We start from the raw sequence: 25982 nt of genomic DNA, 5'->3' as shown, positions 1-25982 counted from the left end.
ATGAATTTGTGTCAACTAAACTTGGATGGATACCGCAATTGTGCTCGACTTACACATGGTATTCGCATACTGCACGCATACAAACTTTTGTGTAAACAACTCTGATGTTTCTGTTCGTACTAGTTCTGTGTTGAACTATTTGATTATTAAGATACATGAACAACCATTCAGACAATAAAGTTCTTGTTACATCGAAACAGTTTGGAAGCGCCACCAATCATTGTACAGGTTCGTAGCATGGGAATATCGAATATTTTCGTGTGTCATGAATATCTTTCTTATACACTTAGTATGAAATGAGATAATAATTAGTGTCCTACTAAAGTAAAACATGTTGTGTTTGATTGCATACTTTTTATCGTTGTTCGTTGTGGTTTTGAAAGATGGATGAGTTAACATTTAAATATAGTAAGCGGAACAACTCAAGTAATAAATTTTACTCGTTTGAAAATCGGCTCGTTTGAAAATATCGATCAACGGAGTAACAGTATCAATATGAATGGTATATTATTTTTTGCGATATGTACCAACCTTCTAAGTATAACTTGTCAAAAATCTATCATGCCATAGAAAAGTCGGTTGTTACGAATTCGACACAAATGTACTTCGATTATTACGATGATGGAAATTACGATCAACGGAGTATTTCGAGGTGGATGTGTATCGTTTGGTATGTTCACCAATCACTAAATGTCGGTTAGTTAAACGATACATTTACAAGTTTACCGAAATCTTGATTTACAAACGACAGCTTGATGATGTAAAGCTCAACCACTCAAATGTGTTCATTGCAAAGTATTTGACCCAAACAAAATATCGAATGGAGACCAACACATTGGTTTCATTTCCGAGTGGGTGAACATTTTTTCTGTTGGACCTATATGATTTACATTTAGAAAAACGATCTACACCGATTAGGTGACACTGTTTAATATCCAGCGAGTGAGTGAAATTTCTTAGGGTTTTGATTTACCGAGTTAATTATCAGCGATGGTCAGGTACGATTTGTAGTTATGAAAAGCGACCCACGCCGATTAGGCGACACTGTTTCATATCTAATGAGTGAGTGAAATTTCTTAGGGGTTTGATTTATCGAGTTAATTGTCGGTGATTCAATCACATACAAGTAAGCTCTTTTAGTGACTGAGTATTGTGATGATATTTACTTTGACGAATGACAATAGGAAGATTTTCAATTTCCCTGATCGTGTGTGTGTTTTACAAATAATTCTAGTACGCCTAACTATAGGACACATTTAGCAAACGTCATGCAAATTGTTTTCGTGATGACAACGACTTTCAGTAGTCTGGTTAGATGATGACAATTATTTTAGGTGGTTCAAATTGGTATCACTACTATGAACGACAATACAAACAGATTTTTGTAGATTTCAGTGTAGGGCATATTTCGATTTTAATACCGCTATGAATTTTGTATATTACCCAAGTGAAGATATTCCAGATCGCTTCTGTGCTGATCAAAGCCTTGAAGTGTAAATCTGTAGACTTCACAATGTTTTTACATTTAGCACCTACGATAGAGAGTGTGGATGTAATTGAGTATTGGTCGCACGCTTCGAACGACGCTCGATATCCAAAACTGATATTTTAACACTCTGTAAAGTGCATATGTTTCAATTCCTGTCACAACTCCGACAACAAATTGTATCAATTGCTGGATTCAATAGTAACGACATGAAATTGTGATATACTACTGACTCTATACGTAGTCGTTTCAATTAGCCGTCACGAATTCGACCAATAAAGCATTTTGCATCGGGTGTTCAATGTTTGAATAACGGAATTGTTGTTTGATCTTTAGTCTTGGTTACTGGAAACAATTACATTTCTAAAAATATTTTCTGATATCCGTAATACGCAGAGGGATTTGTACCAACACGGAATATCTTTCAAATCAAGAACATTTCAGGCGCGCTAATCTAGTTTTGCAAATCAATATGTTAATAACAATGTTTCTGAAAAGTTTGTTGATATCTTAACTTTTAACACAACCCCGGTCTAATTACGTCATAATTTAATAATCAAGTCGCGATCGACTATTACAAAATCTCGTATGTCAAATCAATGTGTCAATCCTTATGTTTACAGCACGATAACTTTCAATGTAACACCGGCGTTTGATCGTGTAAGAAGTGAATTCTTAACTACGTTGCTCGGACTTTGAAATCTCGTATACTCAAAACATATGTTAATCTCAAGTTGCGCGCACCGAGTAGTAATTACTTCAGGTTACAGAATAGTAACGACTTTTACAGTTGAATAAAAAAATACGAGTTGGCGGACTATGAATACAACCGAACTTGCTATGGATTTCGGATTGTAGTGATTACTCGCGTAGTCTTGTCTACTTTTCATAAGGATACTGTTGAGTTGGTTGGGTAAGTTACAAACGGATTGACTTGACAAGATTTTTGTATTTTACTCTTTTGTGTATGGCAAGATGTTAAAATGTTGAGATGTCATAGTGATAGTATTTCTGAAACTCTCTTTGATAAACGTAAAGACAGGTCGCGAATAGAGTTGTAATGTTTCATTACTTGTTTCAAATCAATGTGCGTATAATCTCGAAATGTGACTGGGTGAAAGTTGGTAGTCATGTTTGTCAATCTATTTCAATTCAGACAATGTCAAAGTCCTTATATTTCATTTTGGATTATCTGGATTTAACTTTAGTACATCCTGCGAATGGATTCCGATGCGGTACTATAACATTTTTGATAATAATGACTCAACGATTTTCAATCAACAATACCTGAATTTTTTGGTAATGCTAGAGTTGGCAAATGATTAGTTGCGTGTTTTTGTTAAGTGTTTGATTTCTCAGTATTGAATATAATTATTGTATGTGCATACTTGTGATTCTTGATTCTCATTGAGCTAGTTGGTATTGATTCTATAGGTGTGAAACAGCGGCGCGGAATGTGCGAATAATCCGATGCGGCTGAATGTTGGCGTCAGTAATATTCAGGTTACGTTCGATTCAACAAAAACGCGTTAAAGGGATTTGTCAAAGGATTAGAGTTGTACCGATTTAAAACATTCAGATACGAATCAACTTGATTTGTGTAGTGAGTTTCATTTCAAGTTGATAAACTAACACATTGATTGAATATTTTCATGGATCTTATCACGCAACTAAAGTCAGCCACTATTCCGGAGGCGTGAAACATATAGCGATCGCGGGCAAATGACAAATTGTTGGTTTTCGAATCACCGTCTGCGACGGTTCTGGGACAAACTAATTACCGAAATATTACCTTGTGAGCGGGCATGAGGGATTGCTATGTCTGAAGCATTATCCGGTGAGTGGTCGTCGGATTTTAAAATTATATCACACCCTTTTGAATAAGCGCTCACTTCACAGAGGATTAGGGTTAGAGCGGAAATAAGTGACAATTTGTCGCTATTTAAGTTACCGACACTGGCGGTCTGTTATTCGTTACTTGTTAAATCTTACCAGCGAAATCAAGTTCTGTGTCAAACTGATTACGAAAATTTCACCGCGTGAGTGATCGGTATGGTTATGACACCAAGTCGTGAAAGATGGTTATGACCGAGACATTATCTTGTCAGCGATCGCGGGGTTTTGCAAACTATTTCACAGCTATTTGAAGTGTTAATTTGTGACCGTTGTTATTGTTGATATTCGAATCACCGTCTACGCCGGCTCTGTGGCAAACTAAATACCAAAATATTACCTTGCAAGTGATTCCTAGACTTAGCAAACTATTTCACACCTTTTTTGCTGAAAGTACGACATGCCGCCCGCAGTCTATACCGAAAGTACGAATCACGACCGCACCCATAAGACGCAATAGCCGCATGCGACCCCCACCGTAAGAAATAAGAGCCGCTCGTCACCCCCGCCATAAGACGCAATAGCCGCATGCGACCGCACCCATAAGAATACATGGCGAGTCACCACAGATCCCGTAAGAATACACGACAGGCGAATCACCGCCACCCCCTATAGCAAAAAAGGCGAGTCACGACCCCGAGTTTTCAATACGATATGCGAGAGATGCCTATACCCGAAAGGGCGAATCACGACCGCACCCACAAGACAGAATAGCCGCATGCCGCCCCGCCATAAGACGCAATAGCCGCTCGCCGCCGCGCCCATAAGAAATAAGAGCCGCTCGCCAGTGCGACCACAAGACACAATAGCCGCTCACCACCCCCGCCATAAGAAATAAGAGCCGCTCACCACCCCCGGTTTTCCAGCCGCTCACGACCCCCGCCATAAGAAATAAGAGCCGCTCACCACCCCCGCCATAAGACGCAATAGCCGCTCACCACCTCCGCCATAAGAAATAAGAGCCGCTCACCACCCCCGGGTTTCCAGCCGCTCACGACCCCCGCCATAAGAGCCCCTGCCACATCACGACCGATCTATATAACTACTGGTGTGTGCCAGAATGGAAAATAACTGGATTAGTCGAAAAATAAGTAGGCGGTTTTGAAATAATAGGGCGGGGTTTCAATATTTTTCGAATTCACTAATATAGCATCAATTCATTATGGTCAAGTACATGCGTAAATGACGATTATACGATCTCCTCGTGTTGACGATTATACGCGCACGATAAGCTTGACGACGAGTCCGGAAGTGCTGTTAATTAGCGACTCCCTGATCTGTCGTGAACAAATAAATACCATCGCATATCAACGCGTCGAACAACTAAATACCGTGCGCGCTTATCAACGCATCTTACGTAGCCTCGGCGAAGATTTGCGCAAGTAAAAATGTCCGAGTTTCTATGGAATATATGCTATAATGACGCCGATTTCAGGTGCTTCAAACCTGTCCTCTTTTACAACTCAAACCTTCACGCACATCTTCCTATGGTTAGTTCAAGTAATAGCGGAAATCAATCCCGAATGTACACGCGCGTCGCACATGTTTGTGGACATTCGATGTCATTCAGTTTCGCGAAATCACTCTTTAATCACAATCGCTAATCAGCATACACTTATCGGCACCGACACTGCATAGACATCAAATAACTTGATGGAACGTTGATCTTGACGAGAAGTTAGTCCGGCTAAGTTTGCTCTAATCCAGAGGTCTCAAACACGCGGCCCGCCAGAGCATTTTGTGCGGCCCGCGACGACACTTTAGATTTTTATATAAGTGTCACATATATCGTTTCAGGTTATAAAGTGAATATTCTCTATTAAATTGCCCCGAAAGCCTGAAACTATTCATCAAACTTCAGTATCACATCAATTGCAAACGTTGCTGCAGTGGAAGATTCACTATTTCGCCACATTTCCAATTCATATGATGACAAAACCTGACCCTTAGACTATTCGTAACTGAAATTTGTGAGTTGGACTTGTACGCGACCCTTTGTAGAATTACTCAGACTCGGGCTAACTCGATGACAAAATGAAAATGACTCGAGTGGACTCGGAATACCGTGAATTTGTTAGAACCATGGACGCAACAAACTAGTCGCGTACAAGGGGGATAGTAATGGATCAGAAGGTCGCAGCTTGGTATTTCGCTAACTAGGCAAAGCAGTTTTGGCAACCATTGGCAATCTGTTAGTTACATCTTTGGTCGCTAAAACATGTTATTAGGGCCACTCAAAAGTACCGATAGTACCGTAGTGGTATGCTCCAACGATGTAACAACAATGGGCCGTTCGGCGTTCCGACATTTCAATCACTAGGACACATTCATCAATATATTTATATTATATTTATATTTTTTCTGCTCCTATTATTGAAGATATTTGGCCATGAGATTAATAGCCCACTTATCAGAAGTATATCCGAATCTTGGATTGGAATTACAATGCTCAACCTAAAAATGTTTGGATATCGGATCAGTCTCTATTATCAATCTGTTAAATTCAAAATATTCATAGTAGCTGCAAAATTATAACCCGATAGCTTTTATGATGGCATCATACGTTGTCCGTCCATATGGTGTCTATATCTTATAATTATTATATATTATGTTTATTCGTTGAGTTGAGTAGAACAACAATTCTATTCAAATAGTTATAAATGTGATGATTATTTTCGTGTCAGGCCTAAATTGATACAAGAGTAAATCACATTTTGACGATGTGTGTCAGTCTGCTGGATCGGCTCACTTTCAATAGGACAATTCATTTCCGCCAAATAAGGCCTACATGGAAAGACATAGAATACCCCTATAAATGATGCGGCCCGCGACGTCGTCAAAACTGAAAAACTGGCCCGCGAGCACATTTGAGTTTGAGACCTCTGCTCTAATCGATAAAATCATACCAGTTCAGATTTCTTGCAATCGCCGTCAGTCAAGTTCTTTTCCAGTAGTTCCAGCTGAGATACGGTTTGACAGGGGTTTTCAATAAGATCTTCAAGCAAGATTGGGGTTGTTGTACTGTGTTTCTTTTTTGAGTCGTTGATGATGTGACCTTTAATTAGATCCATCATCTGGCTCATCTGCTTGGAGCTGAGATCCATCATGTTGTTCATCTGCAACTTGATGTCTTTACGCATCAAAGAAATAGAGTGGTCGCTGTGTGCAGCAGTGTTGGGATCAAGTCACTACCTTCGAGTCACGAGTCATCTCGAGTCATTGCAGATTTTGACTCGAGTCAAGTCAAGTCAATCGATTTTCAAAGGTGACTCGAGTCAAGCCAAGTCACTGGTTGTTTAGAAGTGACTCGAGTCAATTCGAGTCAAGTCAAGTCAAGTCATGAGTCAAGTCACAATTCAAGTCAAATTGAATTTTCGAAGTATGAGTGATGATTCAAAGTCATTACATTTTGCTAGCTGAGTGAAAGACAGATGAATTAATCATTTATCTTAATCAAATATCGAATATCTAGATAAATATACATGCAAAAAGACGGTGTAGCCTATCCCTCACGCACACGTAGAACTGCTAGTAAAGTATATGAGTAACTGTACATCTACATACTACAGTCAGTTCTTATCAATATAGGACCTATAATACGAAGCTTCGAGAAGTTGAAACAAATTGATATGGTACAATAGCTTACACTACCCATCTACACATCCGTGAGAATATAAACGCACACAATTTATTCCTTCGATTTAAATCATACAAGAGAATTGGTGAATGTGAGCACTGGGCAACGTAAGCATTGAGCCGTCTACGAAACAGAGACACATTGCTATTTAGATTAATTTTCTACTTTGCGGTCAATGTATTTGTGATCTAACAATTGAGGAACCTTGTAACGTACAATCAGTGAATGACTGGTTGTTCTCGCAAGTGACACCGACGTATCTCGAATAATCCGAACATACACAAGATACAGTGATTTATTCGACACCGCTTACTTAATGACTTGAAATTGACTCGTAAATTTTGCTTCGAGTCACGAGTCAATGCACATTTTTAAAGCTCCGAGTCAAGTCAAGTCAAGTCATTTTTCCAAAGTGCCTCGGGTCAAGTCAAGTCATACGAAAAAGTTGACTCGAGTCCGACTCGAGTCATCCCAACACTGGTGTGCAGATGTTGGAGTTGATGAAGAACATGGAGCAGCTAAAAAATTATTTGAATTTAAGAAAGCTGGATTGATCATATGCGATAAACTTACCATTACTTGGTGATAGGCCTTCATAGGGTGACCAGATGAAACAAGGGAGGGGTTTGAAATTTCTTCAAATTTACCAAGTTAGCATCATTTATTACGGTTAGGTACATGAATCTTCTGATGTTTTAGTGTTAGCGCTAATCAATTACGTTCGTCCGCGTCTTTTCGTGGCTAATTGCGCAGATTCAGGGTTATTCAATTTGACGCTGTCAGTCTTAAGCCAGTATAACATAACAATCAAATAAGTAGAGGTAGCAGGCAAATCATATGATGCCTTTAGCAGACGATATAGTTTAGGCCAGCAATGTTATCACATGCGCCAGTCCTGCTGTAGACTCGATAGTTCAGGTGGTAACGATATCAGGCATAGCCTGGCGCACGTGATATTTCATGCCAGCGATTATAGCGTGCAGGCGTGCATGCGGACGCGCTAAACCTAACCAGCGACGATAGCTCATATCAGATGTCAATGACCCAATATTGCACACAAATGATTCTCGCTAATTTGCAGTACGTAGCACCGATGATACAAATTATCAATTGGACGGTATTTCGAGTTTTAAGTGGGGAACTCCATGGCTATGCGCGTAGGGTTTCATTTTAATACCAACGACACACTGTTTATTATCAGTCCAGAGCATACGTAGCGTAGGCCCCTATCAGCCAGTCAAATTCGATGGTGAAATGGTTCGATTATAATTATCCATGTGTTATTGCAGCAAGAGCAATATGGCCGCATACCGCGACCTCATCAACAGAAATACAAACCTAATGGTTTGAAATTCGATCCGCGATGTGGTTGAGCTCGAGTCCGTCCAGCAATGAAGTTTATTGTATTGGAAAATAGAAGGTTCCCGTTCAAACTATTCGAATAAATTCAGAATTCACGCCACAGAAAACCTCGTGTTGCATCACTATTTGACAACGTAATTCAACTCCATGCACTGCACAATGCGCAGTGTTGTCAACGAATCAAACACCGACAAGTGACATCGCGGGAATACGAGTGTATAAAGCAGATAAAAATTAGTAGCCTACAGATGATAGCAAACGAGAAAGCACGCATCTGAGGCCTACGATACGAATATTGTAGGCCCCGCCGGCGCCTCTAATCAGTAATTCCTCAACTTGAATACAGCACAATGGGTTGGAACCCATCAACTTGGCAATTTCTAGTTTCCTCATATCTTCTATGTTTAGAACAACAAATCTTTTGAGTAGCGATTTATCAGTTGCACGTCCAGGTCCCCGTGAGGCTTTAGCAATGATACAGTTTTCACACTATAGTGTCCTTCAATGGTGTGGACACAAGTTCCATCGTCCTGATAAAATTTTAATTAGTATTTTCGCAAGCGGAATGTCGATTTGCCCTTGAATAGAACGGAAAACACATCGCTGGAATAGTTTTGGTCGCAAACCGGGTTATTAATCAAATGTCGACCAATTGACGAATTGCGCGCCGTCACTTGGTTATGATATGCCGTTTTCACACCTTTTACATTGCCGCGCCAAGTTTTCCAAATCGAGCGGCTGTGATGTTGATCTCATCACCCTGGGAACGTACTGCTTGATGCGTTCCAACAAACGTTGCGATGCGCGTCCCTAGTGTTGGGATGACTCGAGTCACCTTTTTCGTATGACTTGACTTGACTCGAGTCACTTTGCTAAAATGACTTGACTTGACTTGACTCGGCGTATCAGAAATGTGGATTGACTCGTGACTCGGAGCTAAATTCAAGAGTCAATTTCAAGTCATCAAGTAATCGGTGCCGATAAAAATCTGTATCTGTAATATGTTTGGATTTTCGCGAAACGCTGGTGTAACCCATGAGACTGCGACCACATTCAATGATCGTGCGTTTTACTGAGCCTCAATTGTTCTCTTACAAATAAATTGACCGCAAACGAAGGAATCGAAGCTTATGGCTTACGTTGTCGTAAACTAGTAGTACAAGTAATTGAATGGCAAAATGTATTTTTCTATTCTCACCTTAACCAAACCTCTTGTTTTATTGAAATTGAATTCGAATATGTTTATATAGTCCCCAACCATTGGTGCAGGCTCAAATTGTATCATGGGTAATGTATTGCGTCTTATCAATTCGTTCTCAATCAATTCTCTATTCTCTGTTTTGGCTGGTAACTATCAACTGAGGCTATGTAATTACTTACGCAGTTTATCAGTTCTACATACTTGTGAGTGATACAGCGCCTTCCTGCGTGTATATTAAACTCTATATTCGTTTAGCGGTTGAGAATCAATGACCACTTAATATGTATTTCAGACAGCTAGCAAAATGCAATGACGTAATCATGCCTCATACTTCGAAAAGGCAACTTGACTTGAATTGTGACTTGACTCGTGACTTGACTTGACTTGACTCGACTTGACTCGAGTCACCTCCAAAAATCGAGTGACTTGACTTGACTCGAGTCACCTTCGAAAATCGATTGACTTGACTTGACTCGAGTCAAAATGTGCAATGACTCGAAATGACTCGTGACTCGAAGGTAGTGACTTGATCCCAACACTGCGCGTCCCACGTACCGACTGTCGCAGTAATATTTGTACTCATAAATGATCATACTGTGATGAAAATACATCCACGTTTATAGATATTGTACGCACGTGTGTACTTACACAGGTACGGTAAACGCAGGAGAACACAGTCCGTATTCTGAAGGTTGCTAAAAGGCTTTTGGTGCGCCTGTGAGCGTATAGCTATCTGTCACGATAATGAATTCAGATAGTCACGCACTGGGATTCAAGAGCGCGGCTTTATGCATTTCGTCACCATTATGTCGATTGCATCCATGAAGTGGTATGGACGAATTGTCCTCTTAAGCCAGAGCTGCATTTCGAAGAGTTGATTTTCAAGTGTCATACGCGCAAAAATATGTTCCGTGGTATTGATCGAATATTTTTCAACAGCGCTCTTTGTTGCTCACACGCGAAATCGGCATTGCAGTCGAAACGTAATATCTTCATGACGGCGTGATAGTCGTAACAAAATATCTTCATGACGGCGAGATAGTCGCGACATATTATATTCATGACGGCGAGATAGTCGCATCTTTACTCTTCGCACGCAAAGTCGGCATTCCAGTCACGATAACAGAGTACGGTTTCTTGTTATTTCGCCGTAAGGGTGTCATGATTGATGTTGATTTCACGCATATAAAGATGTACTTTTCCTATAACCAGGTCACAGCATTTAATTCTTCAATTGGCAAGCATCTTACGAATAATCCAGTTTTCGCCAGTGATTGTAATGACGCCATGTTCATTATGATTGATAAGGGCTAGTCTGCAGTTCATTAATCTGTGTTGGCGTATGTAACTGTATTGAATCCGGATTTATGTCAACAGAAGTGATTCATTTATACGATCTTGAATTTTTTGTTCATTAGTATATGCTGCTATATGTTCGTTTAACGTCTCTGTGTCTTGGTTAATTTTGGTTTTCACTCGTTATCTTTGTTATTCGGCTAAAAAGTTACGTTACGTTTCGAAGTAGCAAACCACCGACTGTTGTCTAGCGAATTTCTGGTATGGTGAAATGCTATAGACATCGACCCACTAGCATCTGCAAAGTCTGGTGGAGGAATTGGAAGTCATCCAGTCCAGCGGTGGGCAGAAATTAATAACTATCGCATAGTTAACTTATTGGTACAGCTGTCTTCATCTGCTTTTTTTAAAAATTGCATGGTTACATCATACTTTGCCAAATAGGTTTTCATCTGACTTTCTGTTTATCAGAAGTAGTCCGAGTAGTAAGCAGAGCTATTCAAGTAGAAGTAGAAGTAGCGACAAAAAATCCTCTCGAGTGCGGTAGAAGTAGTGCTTTTAAAAGCAACCAAAACTACTCCAAGTAGAAGTGTATAGCTTTAAATCAACTTACGCAAGTATGTAGTTGTCAAAGGGAGTCATAAATACGCTCTTATGTACTGTCGCAAGTTGGAAACTTAGCTCTGCGGAAGGTCTAGAGAGCTGAGTTTTCGATGCTTCGTCCCATGAGGTATCAATTTTGCACAGCACACAAATTCGACCGCATGAAGGGATGTAAATAATCTACCCCGTTTTATAAGGCCCGTATAGGGAAGGAGTGCAATACGGAGAAGTTATATCGAAAACTGCACGCCGTGTGTTATTAGCACATTAACTAAAAATTTGGTAGATCGTGAAATTATTATTACCATTGAATTTTACATCCGCAAAACAGGAGCGACTTTCGTGAAAACTTATTTATCACGGCGGAAATTGTGGACATTACTCAAGTTTTGTAAAAATCAAATTCTTGTTGGTTCTCTGCGAAAACAGCCCCTGAATTTCTCCGTCTCATTCTTTCTCTGCCTGTCTCTCATTGGAAGAATATAAAACTTCTACTCGACAAACCACAAATAGCGAAAATGAAGTAGGTAAATCTAATAAAAGTATGAAGTATATCTAGAGGTAGTGGAAAATTATACTTACATGAGTAAGTATTGCAAGTAGAAGAGAACTACTTGAGTACTTCGAAAAATAGCAGACCACCTCTGCTGTTAAATATGATTTCGATAGCGCCGTTATCTAATGATAAGAGACGTAGAACAGTCTTCCAAGTAATAAAATTATTATCTGGATCCTTTTATGAATATAGTCTTGAAAGAAGTATATCTTAAGTTGAAATTGTATTTGCTATAAACGTATTAAAAAAATAGCAGTCTTCATATTTCGTCACATGTTCCGTCAATTTCGGCGAGAGTCATTTGCTGCGTTCCTGCAAATATACATCATAGAGCGAGGAAAAAAGAAGACTGCTTATATAAAGGCATGATGACAACCAAACTTGTCGTAAATTGCTTTATCAGCGAGGTAGAATCGGTCATTCGGAAGCATTGAGTGCTGATTGAGCCAGGGTTGTAAAACGCAGGGCTTTCCAAATTTGGAGTCACAGAGAGTAGAGCAATGTCATGCGAAATACTGCACATCCATGCAGTCCAATTTGGTTTATTGTTAATAGTTTCATCCTTTCGAAAACACCACAACGCCACATTATGCTAGCGATGCATCGGTCGCTCAATTTCGTGAATGAACATGCGAGCGTATATTATTGCTAATTATGTTCAATGCAAGTACCAGTGTTGCGATGACTTGAATCAACTTTTTCGTATGACTTGACTTGACTCGGCGCTTCAGAAATGTGGATTGACTCGTGACTCGGAGCAAAATTTACGAGTCAATTACAAGTCATCAAGTAAACGGTGTCGATTAAATCTCTGTATCTATTTTATGTTCGGATTATTCGCGATACGCTTGTGTGACTTGTGAGAGCAACCAGTCATTCACTGATTGTACCTTTCACTGCCCCCCCTTGTTACATCACAAATAACTGATGACAGCTTACGTTGATGCGCTATCAGTAGTATAATCTAATAGCAAACGTATCTCTGTTTCTTAGACGGCTCAGTGCTTACATCGCGCAGTGCCCACCTTAGTCGATCCTCTTGCATGATTTGACATGATTTTGTCATACGGCCCGCCAAGCATTGTTGTCTGAATGGGAAAATGCCAGTATTATATCCATATCATTTCTATCCAAATTTTAAATTTATAATAACAAATACATATCTGTGTCATCGACACCAAATTCCCAGGAGATTAAAAAGTTTTCACTCGGTTTGAAGGTTTTTGGAAAATAGGCGAAATGGTAGCTATTCGTATGGGCCAAAATGCCATCGCGATACCGCTGCATGTAAGGTACTTAGTGTTCAAATGACATAACGTAAATACCTGCGATCGCACTCCTATATAGCTTCTTCCGGCCTCACACATAAAAAGTCCATTCTATGCATTCAGTGTGCATTTTGCAATGAACAGCGTGCTAGCTGTGGTAAAAATAGCTTCTCAAATCTCTCACTAGGCTCCTCCTCGCCACCTCATCCGCGTCAGCGGCGTCTTACAAAAGCCTAGAGGTGGGCCGTGCTATAAGTCGGCAGTTACGGAGAAATAAGAAGAATATCGGCCTGGTGTAAATGACCATAGTAGTCGACAAACACCATCAATACCCCAAAGCAACCAAACAAACTCTCATTTTCTTCAGTATGGTGAACAGAGATGGTCAATGCAGAAGTAGAAGTGACGCAGTTAATTTCTACTTAAGTCCAATTCAAGTAGCGATTTCTAAGGCATGTCAAAAGTATTTAAGTTGGGCTAACCTACGTCCTCTTTCAAGAAGATTTGTCCTCTTTTTTGACTTTTTGAAAGTGTCCTCGAAGGACGCCCAAATGTCCTCTTTTTTGAGAATTTTGGTAAAATATAGGGCAAAATTCGACTGAGGTACAGTAAATCAGCACTGAAGTAACGCTCCGGTGGCTATTTCGGGAGATGAGCCGACACGTTGACCTTTTTTTAGTCAACCAACCGCAAAGCAAGCGAAGCGAAGCCGCATGTTGGACGTCAAGTTATCTCCTAATTGCGACTCAATTCTGTGAATAATATGTATTTAAAATTTTCAGAAGGGGGCTCAAATACTGAATGCAAGAAATCTAGTGACAATGAATCATGCGAAGTACCGAGAAATATTTCAAGTCAAATAAATCTGCTATGAAATATTCTACTTTATGGTCATATACGAAGATCTGGGATAAATGTGGCTGGCCCCTGGATACGTCAATGCGTCAGAACTGTTGTTTTAGTCATCATCAAATTTCGCGGTCATGCTAATCAAACTTTGGCTGGCCTTGCAATTTTACCTGATGTCATTAATAATTTCGAGAATTACCGCGCAGGCCACACCTAACCTTTTCGTGTGCCAAATTTAGCCTGCGTGCCACGGGCTGGCCGCACCTGATCTGTATGGTTATTAATGACAGTTATTGGTGGTACATAAAAATAATATTGAAAATTCTTTGAAAGCAAATGTTTTCATGATAGAGAAGTTGGAGTCGGAGTCGAAGTCAGGCGCATTCTCACAAACTACGACTCCGACTCCAGTCAGTATATTCCCCACGACTCCGACTCCGACTCCGACTCCAGCTATTATAGTTTTCACGACTCCGACTCCGACTCCATCAAGCGAAAATTATCCAGACTCCGACTCCGACTCCACCGACTCCGACTCCGACTCCACAGCCCTGGTCATCACTTCAGATTTTTCGTGCGCAACTTAGATTTTCTGTGCGCATAGACCGTGTCAGCACTGCGCATTTGCGCACGTGCGCAGCTTAGAGGGAACATTGGTGCAGACAAAGTGACCACACGGTCGTATATACATACTCAGCTATCACTACTGTGTAGTGTGGATATAACCAGCTATCGCAGATATCAGCAAAAGCCGCAGACATGGAGGTCATAGCCTATATAGATCATGCGTCGTTTAGGACGCATGTATCACGTCTGAAGCATGTCTCTGTCCCTTCAGCGCGCAGATCCCAGGTCCGGACCATACCTGGGGGCATTTGGTGCGAGGGTATCAGCTCCGGAGCATGTCTGGATAAAAATAGTGCGCAGACATCAGGTCTGAGACATGTCTGGCGCAGCACAAACATATACTCGAAGTCCTAGTGGCAACACAGTCCTAACACACCCCAGACATGATGTCCGAGCACGTCCCAGACACGATGTCTGACTGGCAACACAGTCCTTACACACCCAGACATGATGTCCGAATACGCCCTAGACACGATGTCCGAGTGTCAACACATAACACACCCCAGACATGATGTCCGAACATGCCGTAGACACGATGTCCGAATGGAAATACATTCCGAACACAGTCGAGACATGATGTCCGCGCACACCCCAGACTCGATGTCCGAACACGCCCTACTACTACTGCATTTCCATGTACATATGAAGTGTGCTCTTGAAACTACAATTTTATCACTTTACAGTCTCAAAACCAAAATCAAACAGCTATGAACGAATTCTCCTTGAAGCAAAGTTTCATTTAAGATCCTATTTGTCAAAATATATTAATATGGTTTTGAGCAATCTGTCGTCTAAATCGTGTAACGCCTGACTGATTCTAGACCATTAACCAAATTTCCCCGCAATTTCTTTTCTAACGTTGATCTTGGACCCTCCATAGGGTGATAAATCGAACTTATGGGGAGCTTCGCCCCCCAGATCCCCTCACGCTATACGCATTCTGCCGCTACTTATCATCTACATTTGGTGTCCGTTTAATGAGTGAGCTGGTATCGCCTATTCGTGCGAGGCGCGAAAGATTTCTATAATTCATGATTGAATAAGTCAATATGATCGAGAATTGCATATATATTGCTGTCAATTTTTGTCATCTCTATGCTCACGCAATCAGACTTACCGACAAAGCTGATCAAGTGAGGTGTGTTTAAAAAAGTAGGACCCCAAAATATTAATTAGGCATCTTCGGGCGTACCCGTTGGTATATTGTCTTCGTTACATGATGCTATTTCGTGACCTCCAATCTGCTATGTCACAAGATATTGAAATCGCCCAAACGTACTAAACTAAAAGACGTTGGCGATTTCAAATTGGTATTTCTTTACTGACAAATAATGTTCCCTCGAGATGCCATTTGTCTTGTTGGGGCTCAGATTGCCAGGACAGGCACATTAGGCGCCAGCCATTTAGGCGCCTATGGACAATTAAACATATATGTATATATATCCAAGTTTTCGGTCAGCACAAGGGCAGTTCATTTCGGCCCAGGGCTTCTCGCTGCTGATCGTTCTGGCACACTTCTCGGAGTCTCATGTTACATGACTTATAACTTCATATGTCTTGGTGTCCCGTGGCGCGGTAATGGCCGACGCCGAAGTTCCCATTTCTATAAATCATGCATATTTTTTGTTGGGGGGGGGGAGCGTTGCCAATAATCAAGATATTTGACAACATGAAATCGCGCGTAGCGAGATAAAAAATTGAAAAAGTTGCATAAATTTCTATAAATAAAACTCTATGATTTATGTTAATTCACGAAATGGCATCGGTCCCTCTTCGCGCTCACCCCCCAATTGGGGGAAGGGGGTTCGGCTGCGGTCCTGGTCATGGAATGAATATACGCTGCCAGATCAATTTACGTCGTTTCTAACAGATGGAATTGCTGTTTCATTTACTGCTGCTTCTATTTGGCTTCAATACATCGTCGTTGGCCACAGACGTTCGACCCTCGCCTTTTAAAGAAATTGTCTGCAACCAGTGCCAGCAATGGTGTGAGAACGCGGATTTGGCAACAACGGGAAGCATTAGGTTGTGTGAGGCTTGCCCACGCGGAGCTCGTGGTGTCCGTGGGCCACGGGGACCGGTAGGTAGACCTGGTGACGTTGGACCACGTGGTAAAGATGGGCCTGTTGGGCCTGCCGGCCCCCAAGGCGTCGTTAACATGACTCTGATCGAGCAAAGCATAGATAGAAAATTCAAGGAAGGTGAGTTTCCCATCGTTTATGAAGCATGACATATATGAAACCATGTTGCGACTTTTAGCTCTTCAAATGCTCAACGCTGGGAGTTGTGAAGACTCTAAATTGGAATCAGCATCATCACGTAATGACTCTGGTGGTGTATTCAGAATGTTTATTCCCGCAGTTGGATTCAGGGACGTATTCTGTGACGTAGCTGACGAAGGTGGAAACTGGACCGTACGTTGAATGCACGAGATTTGTAGGCTAGTATGATTTATTATTGTTTCCGAAAAAGGTTTTCCAGAGAAGAATGAATTTGGACGTTGATTTCTACAGAGGTTGGAATGATTACACGAAGGGATTTGGCGATTTGCAGGGAGATTTTTGGTTAGGTATGACCGCTGTGTATATAACTTTTGTTGCCTGCTCTTTTATTAAATTGCGCCTAGACACCCATCATGGCGTACAGTATTAAAACACGGACTATATTTTTGTGACATTGATTTCGACCCCTCATTAAAACGAATATGTATCGAGCTATCGGCAATTAAATCCTTATACCGTTATGCGTCATTGGGCTGGTTCAATATCACATACTGTAGAGCACGTCGTCTGTATACGTCGTGGAAAAAGCAGTTATTCTTCTCATTGCGATGTAATGGATTTTGTTCTGGTTTCCATCAGCGTTAAGATGGTGATTCGCAAAGAGAGAAAGAGGGAAAGGGAGGGAGGCAGAGATAGAGAGATTATGCGATTATATCTCAATAATTAGGGAGTCAATTCGTAAATTCAATTTGCGTATTGACGACCGCCAACACATCCCAAACGACTCAAGTGTCGACGGCCGGATAATTTCCTTCTACTGCCGCACATTGGCCACCCCTGGACTAAAGTATGGAACACCATCAAAATCAGTACAGGCACAGCGTTCGATAATGAAATTAGGGCACACCGTGTCAAATCTCATGACCGATCTCGGTATGGAACATCGTCAAAATCAATGGAGACTTATACCGGCTTTGGGGTAAAATCTGTTTGCGATTCATGACGGATCAGCACACACTCAACTTCGGCAACGAAATTACTAACCTAATCCTTGAGCAGCAACCCTGAAACCTGGAGCAGTGTTTAATACCCCCATCGCGACATAACATACCAAGTTTCAAGAATTTTAGTGATGCGAAACACTGGCAGCAACGGTCGACTCAACGCCTAGGACGGAAACAGAGTTCAGATATAGATACCTTTATTATATCACTCTGAGGGGGGGGGGCAACCCGCAAAGTTGCCCCGTTTCCTCGGTAATATTATGAATAGAAAGAGTAATTCTTTATTGTGAACGGCTTTGAGAGAACCAACAGAGAAAGCCAGTTATGAGCGCTGGTATGCCCCGGCTGGCATGCCCCGGCTAGGCATTTACAAAGCGAAAACATGGAAGATAAATCAATTTTCCCAGAGACTTCGCTATATATAGGCCTTTACAAGCGATATAAAAGAAGAATGCGATTTTCGCAGTGATTTCGGAATATATATAAATCATTGTTATGAAACAGATTTTAGGTGTGGCAATGCCCCAGTAGCCCTATAGGACTAGGGTCACCATATTTTGGAAATTTGAAAAGAGGACACTTTTTCAGAATTTTCAGACTTGCAAAACCGGAGGTGAATTCTCAAAAAATGACAAATTTCCCCCACTTTGTGGTCGGTTGACTAAAAAAAAGTCGACTTTCCTGCTCGGTGCCCAAAGTACTGTTTCTTCCTTCACGTTGTCGGGTGGTTGCCTAAAAAAATGGTCAACTTTCCGCTCAGCTCCCGAAATCCCCGCCGGAGCGTCACTTAGGTGCTGATTTACGGCATCTCAGTCGAATTTCTATGAATATGACCAAAATTCTTAAAAAAGAAGACAAAATCTCAAAAAAAGAGGACAAAAGGGCGTCCTCCGAGGCCACTGCTATAAAAGTCAAAAAGAGGACAAATCCTCTTAAAACAGGACGTATACTAACCCTATATATGACGAACAGCCCCTGCTTCTACGCAATGCGAGATGGAGCTCAAGGGCCATGGCTGCGTACTTCCTAATCCCTGAATGGAGAGTGACTCTGGGGATATCATGATCATTCATCGCAAATGCGTGTCAGGAAGTCTGACTTTCTAACCAGAGGTCTGAAGATGGAATACACCAAAGATTATTGGATGCTATATTTGAGCTCGAATGTCCTGCAGCGATAAAGTGCTTTAAAATCCATTGAAATTCCGGTAACTCCGTTGCAGCTGTCCCTGGCACTAACATCGCAGAATGGGAAGTCAAAATGATGGAAGAACTTAACCAGAAATGCAAAAGTACAAATATTTGAAGATTGAATATGTAGCAAAGAATAACTTTTGGATTGTATTTTTTTACAGTTGGACCAATGTTGAAAATTGAAGTTAGTTGGTGCGGGACATCTTTTACGATTTGAATAAAATAAATATAATTTTTCCAATTTATCCAATAATGTTCATTAATTCCTGCTACATGCAACTTTTTTCAAATCATACCCCTATTGCACACCTTACACTGAAGCATCCTAACCGTCTCCGACGGTGTTTTTCAGAGAAGCCAATGTCATACAAATCTCATCATGAATTGAAACCAGTTCGTGCATTACAAATGTCGGCACATTTCAATGATCAAATCATATTGTGGTAACGACAATTTAACATGTCTCACTTTTTGGCTATGTACCCAACACAGGGACCTCGTATATGATAGAAAAATAACCACAAATAATCGCGCCAAGCGCGAATAGCTTTTTTTGGTGCGAGAAATTCAACAAATTTTACATCCATATTAAAAGATAGATCTGGTATCGTCGTGACCCAAAATTATACCCTTTGCGACAATGTTTAGGTCTCAACTCATAATTTAGCGACGTACCGATGTAAATTTAAATTTAAATGAAGCGGAATCCCATGATAAGTTCCGAAAACTTACAATCTATTTAAATTCAGGCTTGGAAGCAGTACATCAAATGACAAAGGATGATAACATGGAGTTGAAAATCAGCATGATAACGAAAGATGGAATTTATTTGGTTGCTAAGTACAGGTACGTATAAATCGTATTGGGCAAAGAAATGCAGATAGTCTTTGTTAGAGTAAACTTATGATACGTCCCATAGAAATATGTATGGTGCTATTTCATCATGAGCTCAGACATATATTTATCAATATTTAAATACTATTCCGTTTGACGCTAAATCAAAAGCATTATGCTTTTTTCAGCTTCCATTTGACACCTCTAGCTTGCTCGATTACGCGATTTCAATATTTGCCACGCATGAATGATTCTGAACCAGAGTAGCAGAGCGGGAACTCGGTATTTAGGTTCAAAGTATATTACTACCAACCGTCTAACGGTGTTTTATCAGAGCGATGTCGTGAAATCCGGTCATAGGCTCTAAAAATCCGGTTTCTTGACTTTTCCATCTGTACAAATCAAAATCCACATCATATTCCAATTTTGTTCTGAAACCCAATTTTCTTCACAATTGACTTTGTTCAACATTGGCTAATATTTTCATTATGCAGCAATTTTCGAATCGGACCCGGTTCCGATTTCTACAGACTGACCATTTCCGGATTCTCCGGGAATGCAACCTACGATGGTCTCGCATTTCACAACAATCAGCAATTCACAACGAAAGACGCCGATCACGATGCTTGGAACGGTAATTGCGCGATTTCCGAACGGGCAGCCTGGTGGTATCTCAACTGCGTACGCAGCCATCTGAATGGAAACGTCGACAAAACAGACTGGCAGGCAATGTTGTGGTATGATGGCACTATCAGACTCCTGCGCTACACGGAGATGAAATTTCGCAGAAGATTCTAAGGAGAAGAATACACATCAAAATATTCTCGGCTGACACTCGTCAATGCTAATGGTCAACAATGATATACAATGCCAGCAATATCATGTTATTTTCAAATCTTTACTAGTTACTGACGATTACTCCAGCTGCAAATATTTGGGTTTATTTCATTATAAATATATTACTCAAATGTACATTGAAGTTGTGTAACTCCAAGAATCTCTTCAGACTTAGTTCCGCTCAAATTTCACTCTAATTTTCTTTTACACACAGTTGGAAACTAAAAAAATCGTGCGGCTCGCTGAAACCATTACACGCGCATTATCAGATGTTTCCATTATGACAGTTATGTTGATTGTATGATTCCGCGATATTCCCAAGTAACTAAATGAAGTCACTATTCCTGTATGGGTTCAATTCAAATATCGTGCAAGGGTGTTGACAGGAAAAATACTCTTTTTTTCTGGGTGGGGGGCAACATTTAATGAGGTAAAATACCCCCTTTCAAAAATCTGAAAAAATATAGTAAATAGAAAAACGAGGGTCTTGGGCCCTTAATGGGTGATTAACATAACTTTTAGGGTGATCTTTCACCCACATGCATAACGTTATGGAAATCTAGGGATCCAGCAGATCCGCGCGAAGCGAGAAAATTTCCAAAGTAAATGGATGAATTTGGTCAATAGTATTGTTTCTCGCAATTGCCTTGTGCACCCCATATAGAGCAATCAACCGAATTTTGTGAGGGCTTCGTCCCTTAGACCTCCCATGTCGCGGCTATTCGAAAGTCCGACTTCAGTGTCATAGGTACAGGGTGTATCTCTTAAGGTGCGAAGCGCGAATAAATTTACTAATTCAAGACTATTTTTTCTAAATAATATTAGTAATTGCATAGCATACAATTTCCCACGAGATCAGATTGACCGGAAGAGGTAAGGGAGATGGTATCTTCGAGAGTTTCGGGCACGGTAATGATATACAATTTATTAATTATACTTATTCGTGGGGTGTAGGTGGTAATAATTAATCCGTTGCATATTGTTATTTCGAGACCTCAGGGCTGTTATATGGGTGCAAGATATTGGAATCGCACAAATGCACCAGACTAAATAAAAAGAGATACCTCTTTCGTGAGACTCGCACGATTCCAATGTGACATTTCATCTAGGCTTGCTGCATTTTCTTAGTTTGACAAGACAGGACTATTCGGTACCGACTATCTAGGCGCGTAAATAAACTACTGAAAATTGGTCATAACTATATCAACGGCGCCGGAATGCCTATTTCTATATATTAAACTTGATCAATTTCTTTTGTAAGAGATGGGGTGCTCATAAGTAGTTATATAGATCGCTCGTGATTTGCCTGGGGCTCTTATGGGTGCACCCGACCGGTGCCGCGAAACTCGTCCTGAACCGGTGACCCTTTCAGACCCCCTTCCACCCGACCGGTGCCTTATGAGTATAGGGATCTCTCGACCGGTGCCGCGAAAACTCGTCTTGAACCGGTGACCCTTTTCGGTATAGGGATCACTCGACCGGTGCCTCGAAACTCGTCTTGAACCGGTGACCCTTTTCGGTATATGCATCTCTCGACCGGTGTTGAATATGTATCAAGTAAATAGTCATGTGAATGAATCTTTGTTAATGTGTATATCGTGAAAACTCGTGGTCGTGACTCGCCTTTTTTGCTATAGGCGGTGGCGGCGATTCGCCTGTCGTGTATTCTTACGGGTTCTGTGGTGATTCACCATGTGTTCTTATGGGCGCGGTCGTGATTCGTACTTTCAGGTATCTCTCGCGTGGTGTTGAATATGTACGAGTCGCCAACAATAACCGCACAAACGGAAACGTGGCTTGTTGTGAGGATTTACGCAGTGCGTGCGACAGACGGCGATTCGAATATCAACAATAGTCGCGTTCGCAAACTAACACTTCAAAAAGATGTGAAATATTTGTAAAATCCTACGATCGCTCACAAGATACCACTTCCGGCAAATCGATCTATCGCTCAATACACAACCGAAGTTGAATTGTAATTGAATGCGTAAATTTATCACCTCGACATCAAAATTCGAAAACAACAACTTGACGCTTTATGTTCTCACTCTAATTTCATGATAAGTGTAATAAGTGCCGAATAACAGATACATCACCGGCGAGACTTGAATACCAACAAATTGTCACTTATTTCTATTCTAGCCGTAATCCTTTGTGAAGTTAACGCTTATTCAAAAAGGTGTGAAATAGTTTGCAAAACCCCGCGATCACTGACAAGATAATGTCTCGGACATACCCATCTTTCACGACTTGGTGTCATAGCCATACCGATCGCTCACGCGGTGAAATTTTAGTAATCAGTTTGTCACAGAACTAGATTTCACTGGTAAGATTTAATAAATACCGACTATCAGAACCATCAGTGTGGGTAACTTGAATAGCAACAAATTGTCACTTATTTCCGACGAGAAATTCACTAAACCGCAGTACATTGTGTGATTTTGAAAAACAGATGTTTGCGCTTGCGTTTTGATATGTGCGACCCACTAACTACATCCGTTTTGCGAACACGGCTTGTTGTGAGGATTACGCGCGCGCCCTATATTTCGAATGACCTGCGCGCTGAAGTGCGAAATAGTTTGCTAAATCTAGTAATCAGTCGCAAGGTGTTACTTTAGTAATTAGTTTACCATAGAACCGGCGTAGCCGGTGATTCGAATACCGACAAATTTTCACTTATTTCTGACCCAACCCTAATCCTCTGTGAAGTTGACGCTTATTCAAAAAGGTGTGAAATAATTGTAAAATCCTAATCCGAAACCGATTATTTTGACTTTGGCGTAGTGTGCATTGAAATAGGATTGACAAACATGACTAGCAACTTCCCCACAGTCCCGTTTCGATATTATACACACATTGATTTGAAACAAGTAATGTAACATTACAACTCTATTCCCGATCCAGCTTTCCGTTTGTCAAAGAGACATTTTAACATCTTACCATACTCAAAAGAATTATTCACAACATTAACAAGTGTTTAAAATCTAGTTTTCACTTACTTGGCTCTATCAGTACAACTCGCAAACTTGAATTAATTCATCTGGTTGTATTCATAGGACCGATAATTTTTATCCAACTGTAAAGGTCGTTATACTATTCTGTAAGACAGAGTATTTACTAATCGGTGCATATACGATTTGACTTGGGCATATTATATTTTGAGTATACGAGATTTGAGTGTCAGAACAATAACTGAGAATTAAATTATCACAATTGAATCCATATACGACAGCGTGAATTAAATTATCACAATTGAATCCATATACGACAGCGTAAAAGATATTGGAATGTCAGCATCTCTTTACGGTTATAGTTACAACCACATTACCTAATTTACCCGACCAACTCGCCATGATCATTCCCGAAATCAACACAAACATGACTACTGACTTGAGTCAACCACAAAACAGCATCAAGTTTTAAATCCACTTGTAGCTTACGGCTTATTTGAATGCGGGTTATGTTTTGTTGTAATTGAGTGTACGGAAATAGTATTACGTCTCGACATCTCACCATCTTACCATACTCAAAGAGTCAACCACGAAAACATTGTCAAGTAAATCCGTTTGTAACTTACCCAACCAACTCAAACAGTATCAGTATGAAAAACAGCCAAACATACACGAATCCATACAATCACTAAAACCTAAAATCCATAACAAGCTTGGTTGTATTCATATCCCTACACATCTTTTTTTATTCAGCTTGAAAAGTCGTTACTATTCTGTAAGATAGAGGAATTACTACGTGGTATATTCTGCAAGACAAACTAATTACTACTCGGTATATTTTGTAAGACAAAAGTAATTACTTCTCAGTGTCGGCGACTTGAGATTAACATAATATGTTTGAGTATACGAGATTTGAAAGTCCGACCAACGTAGTTGAGAATTCATTTCTTACAATCGAACAATGGTGTTATATTCAAAGTTATCATGCTGTGAACATAAGATTGACACATTGATTTGACATATGAGATTTGTAATAGTTGATTATTACTTTATTATTAAATTATTTGCGTTAATTAGACCCGGCGTTATGGTAAATGTTATGACAGCAACAAACTTTTCAGTACCAATGTTATTAACACATTAAGCTGTAAAACTATGTATGTCTGAAATGTTCTTGATAGGAAAATTACTCCACCTTGGTAAAAATCACTCTGCGTATTGCGGATATCAGAAAATATTTCCAGTACCCAAGACTAAAGATGAAACGACAATTTCGTTTGCTGATTAACAACCGGTACAATACTTTATCATCATAATCCGCGGTGAGAATTGAAACACTTTCGCGCATTACCCGGTGTCAAGATGTCACACTAGGTGAATTGACATACCGCCGCTTGAATAATGCCTAATCCGTTCGCACCATTTCACATACTTTGATCATTACAAAAGTAAATTGTGATATGTTTGTTAGATGCATTCAATTCAACTAGAAGTGTCTGGTACACAACAATCGTAATATCGAAAAAGTACTTGCTACACTGTAATTCACTTAACGTGTTTTGCATTGTTGTCCATTTGTAGTATTGATTGTTTTTGAACCCCCAAATAATAATTCCCCGACATGAAACCAAACCACTGAAAGTCGTTACCATCACAACGAAACAATTTGTACGATGTTTGCCAAATGTATCCTATAGTTAGGTTTACTAGAATTATTTGTCTAACACATACACCGACAATACAATCGAAAATTTTTCCGTTGTCATTCGCTAGAGTAAATGTCATCACAATACTCTGTCACTAAAAGACGTTACTTGTATGTGATTGAATCCCTAACAATTATCTCACTAAACCGAACTCCAAAGAAATTTTACTCACTCGACGGATATGAAACAGCGTCGCTTAATAGGTCTATATCGTTTTTTCTAAAGGTAAATCATATCCATGCAATAGAAAACAATTTTCACTAGCTTGGTAATGAAACCGAAGTCTTCATTCGATATTTTGTTTGTGTCAAATACTTTGTAATAAACACATTTGAGTGGTTGAGCTTTACATCATCAAGCTGTCATCTGTAAATCGAGATCACATCCGACTTGTAACTGTATCGTTTACCTAACCGAGTTGTATGCACATTGCACAGTTTCATATTTTTATCATTTA

The 25982-nt window shown here is 40.3% G+C and overlaps 1 protein-coding gene across 1 annotated transcript; it reads left to right on the top strand.

The window, feature by feature from the left end:
• Positions 1–10710: 10710 nt before the first annotated feature.
• On the top strand, positions 10711–21182 carry LOC145436421 (microfibril-associated glycoprotein 4-like). The gene is made up of 6 exons (XM_080313769.1): positions 10711–10849; positions 16649–16979; positions 17038–17192; positions 17251–17347; positions 19947–20043; positions 20526–21182. Exons 2-6 carry the CDS (start codon positions 16649–16651, stop codon positions 20827–20829), a joined length of 984 nt encoding a protein of 327 aa, XP_080169895.1. The 5' UTR covers positions 10711–10849; the 3' UTR covers positions 20830–21182.
• The last annotated feature ends 4800 nt before the right edge of the window (positions 21183–25982 follow it).

Source organism: Botryllus schlosseri, chromosome 3, assembly GCF_051294905.1.
Source record: "Botryllus schlosseri isolate E-star chromosome 3, Bs_hap1, whole genome shotgun sequence".
NCBI classification, from domain to species: Eukaryota; Metazoa; Chordata; class Ascidiacea; order Stolidobranchia; family Styelidae; genus Botryllus; species Botryllus schlosseri.
This window is presented reverse-complemented; position numbering and strand designations above follow the sequence as displayed.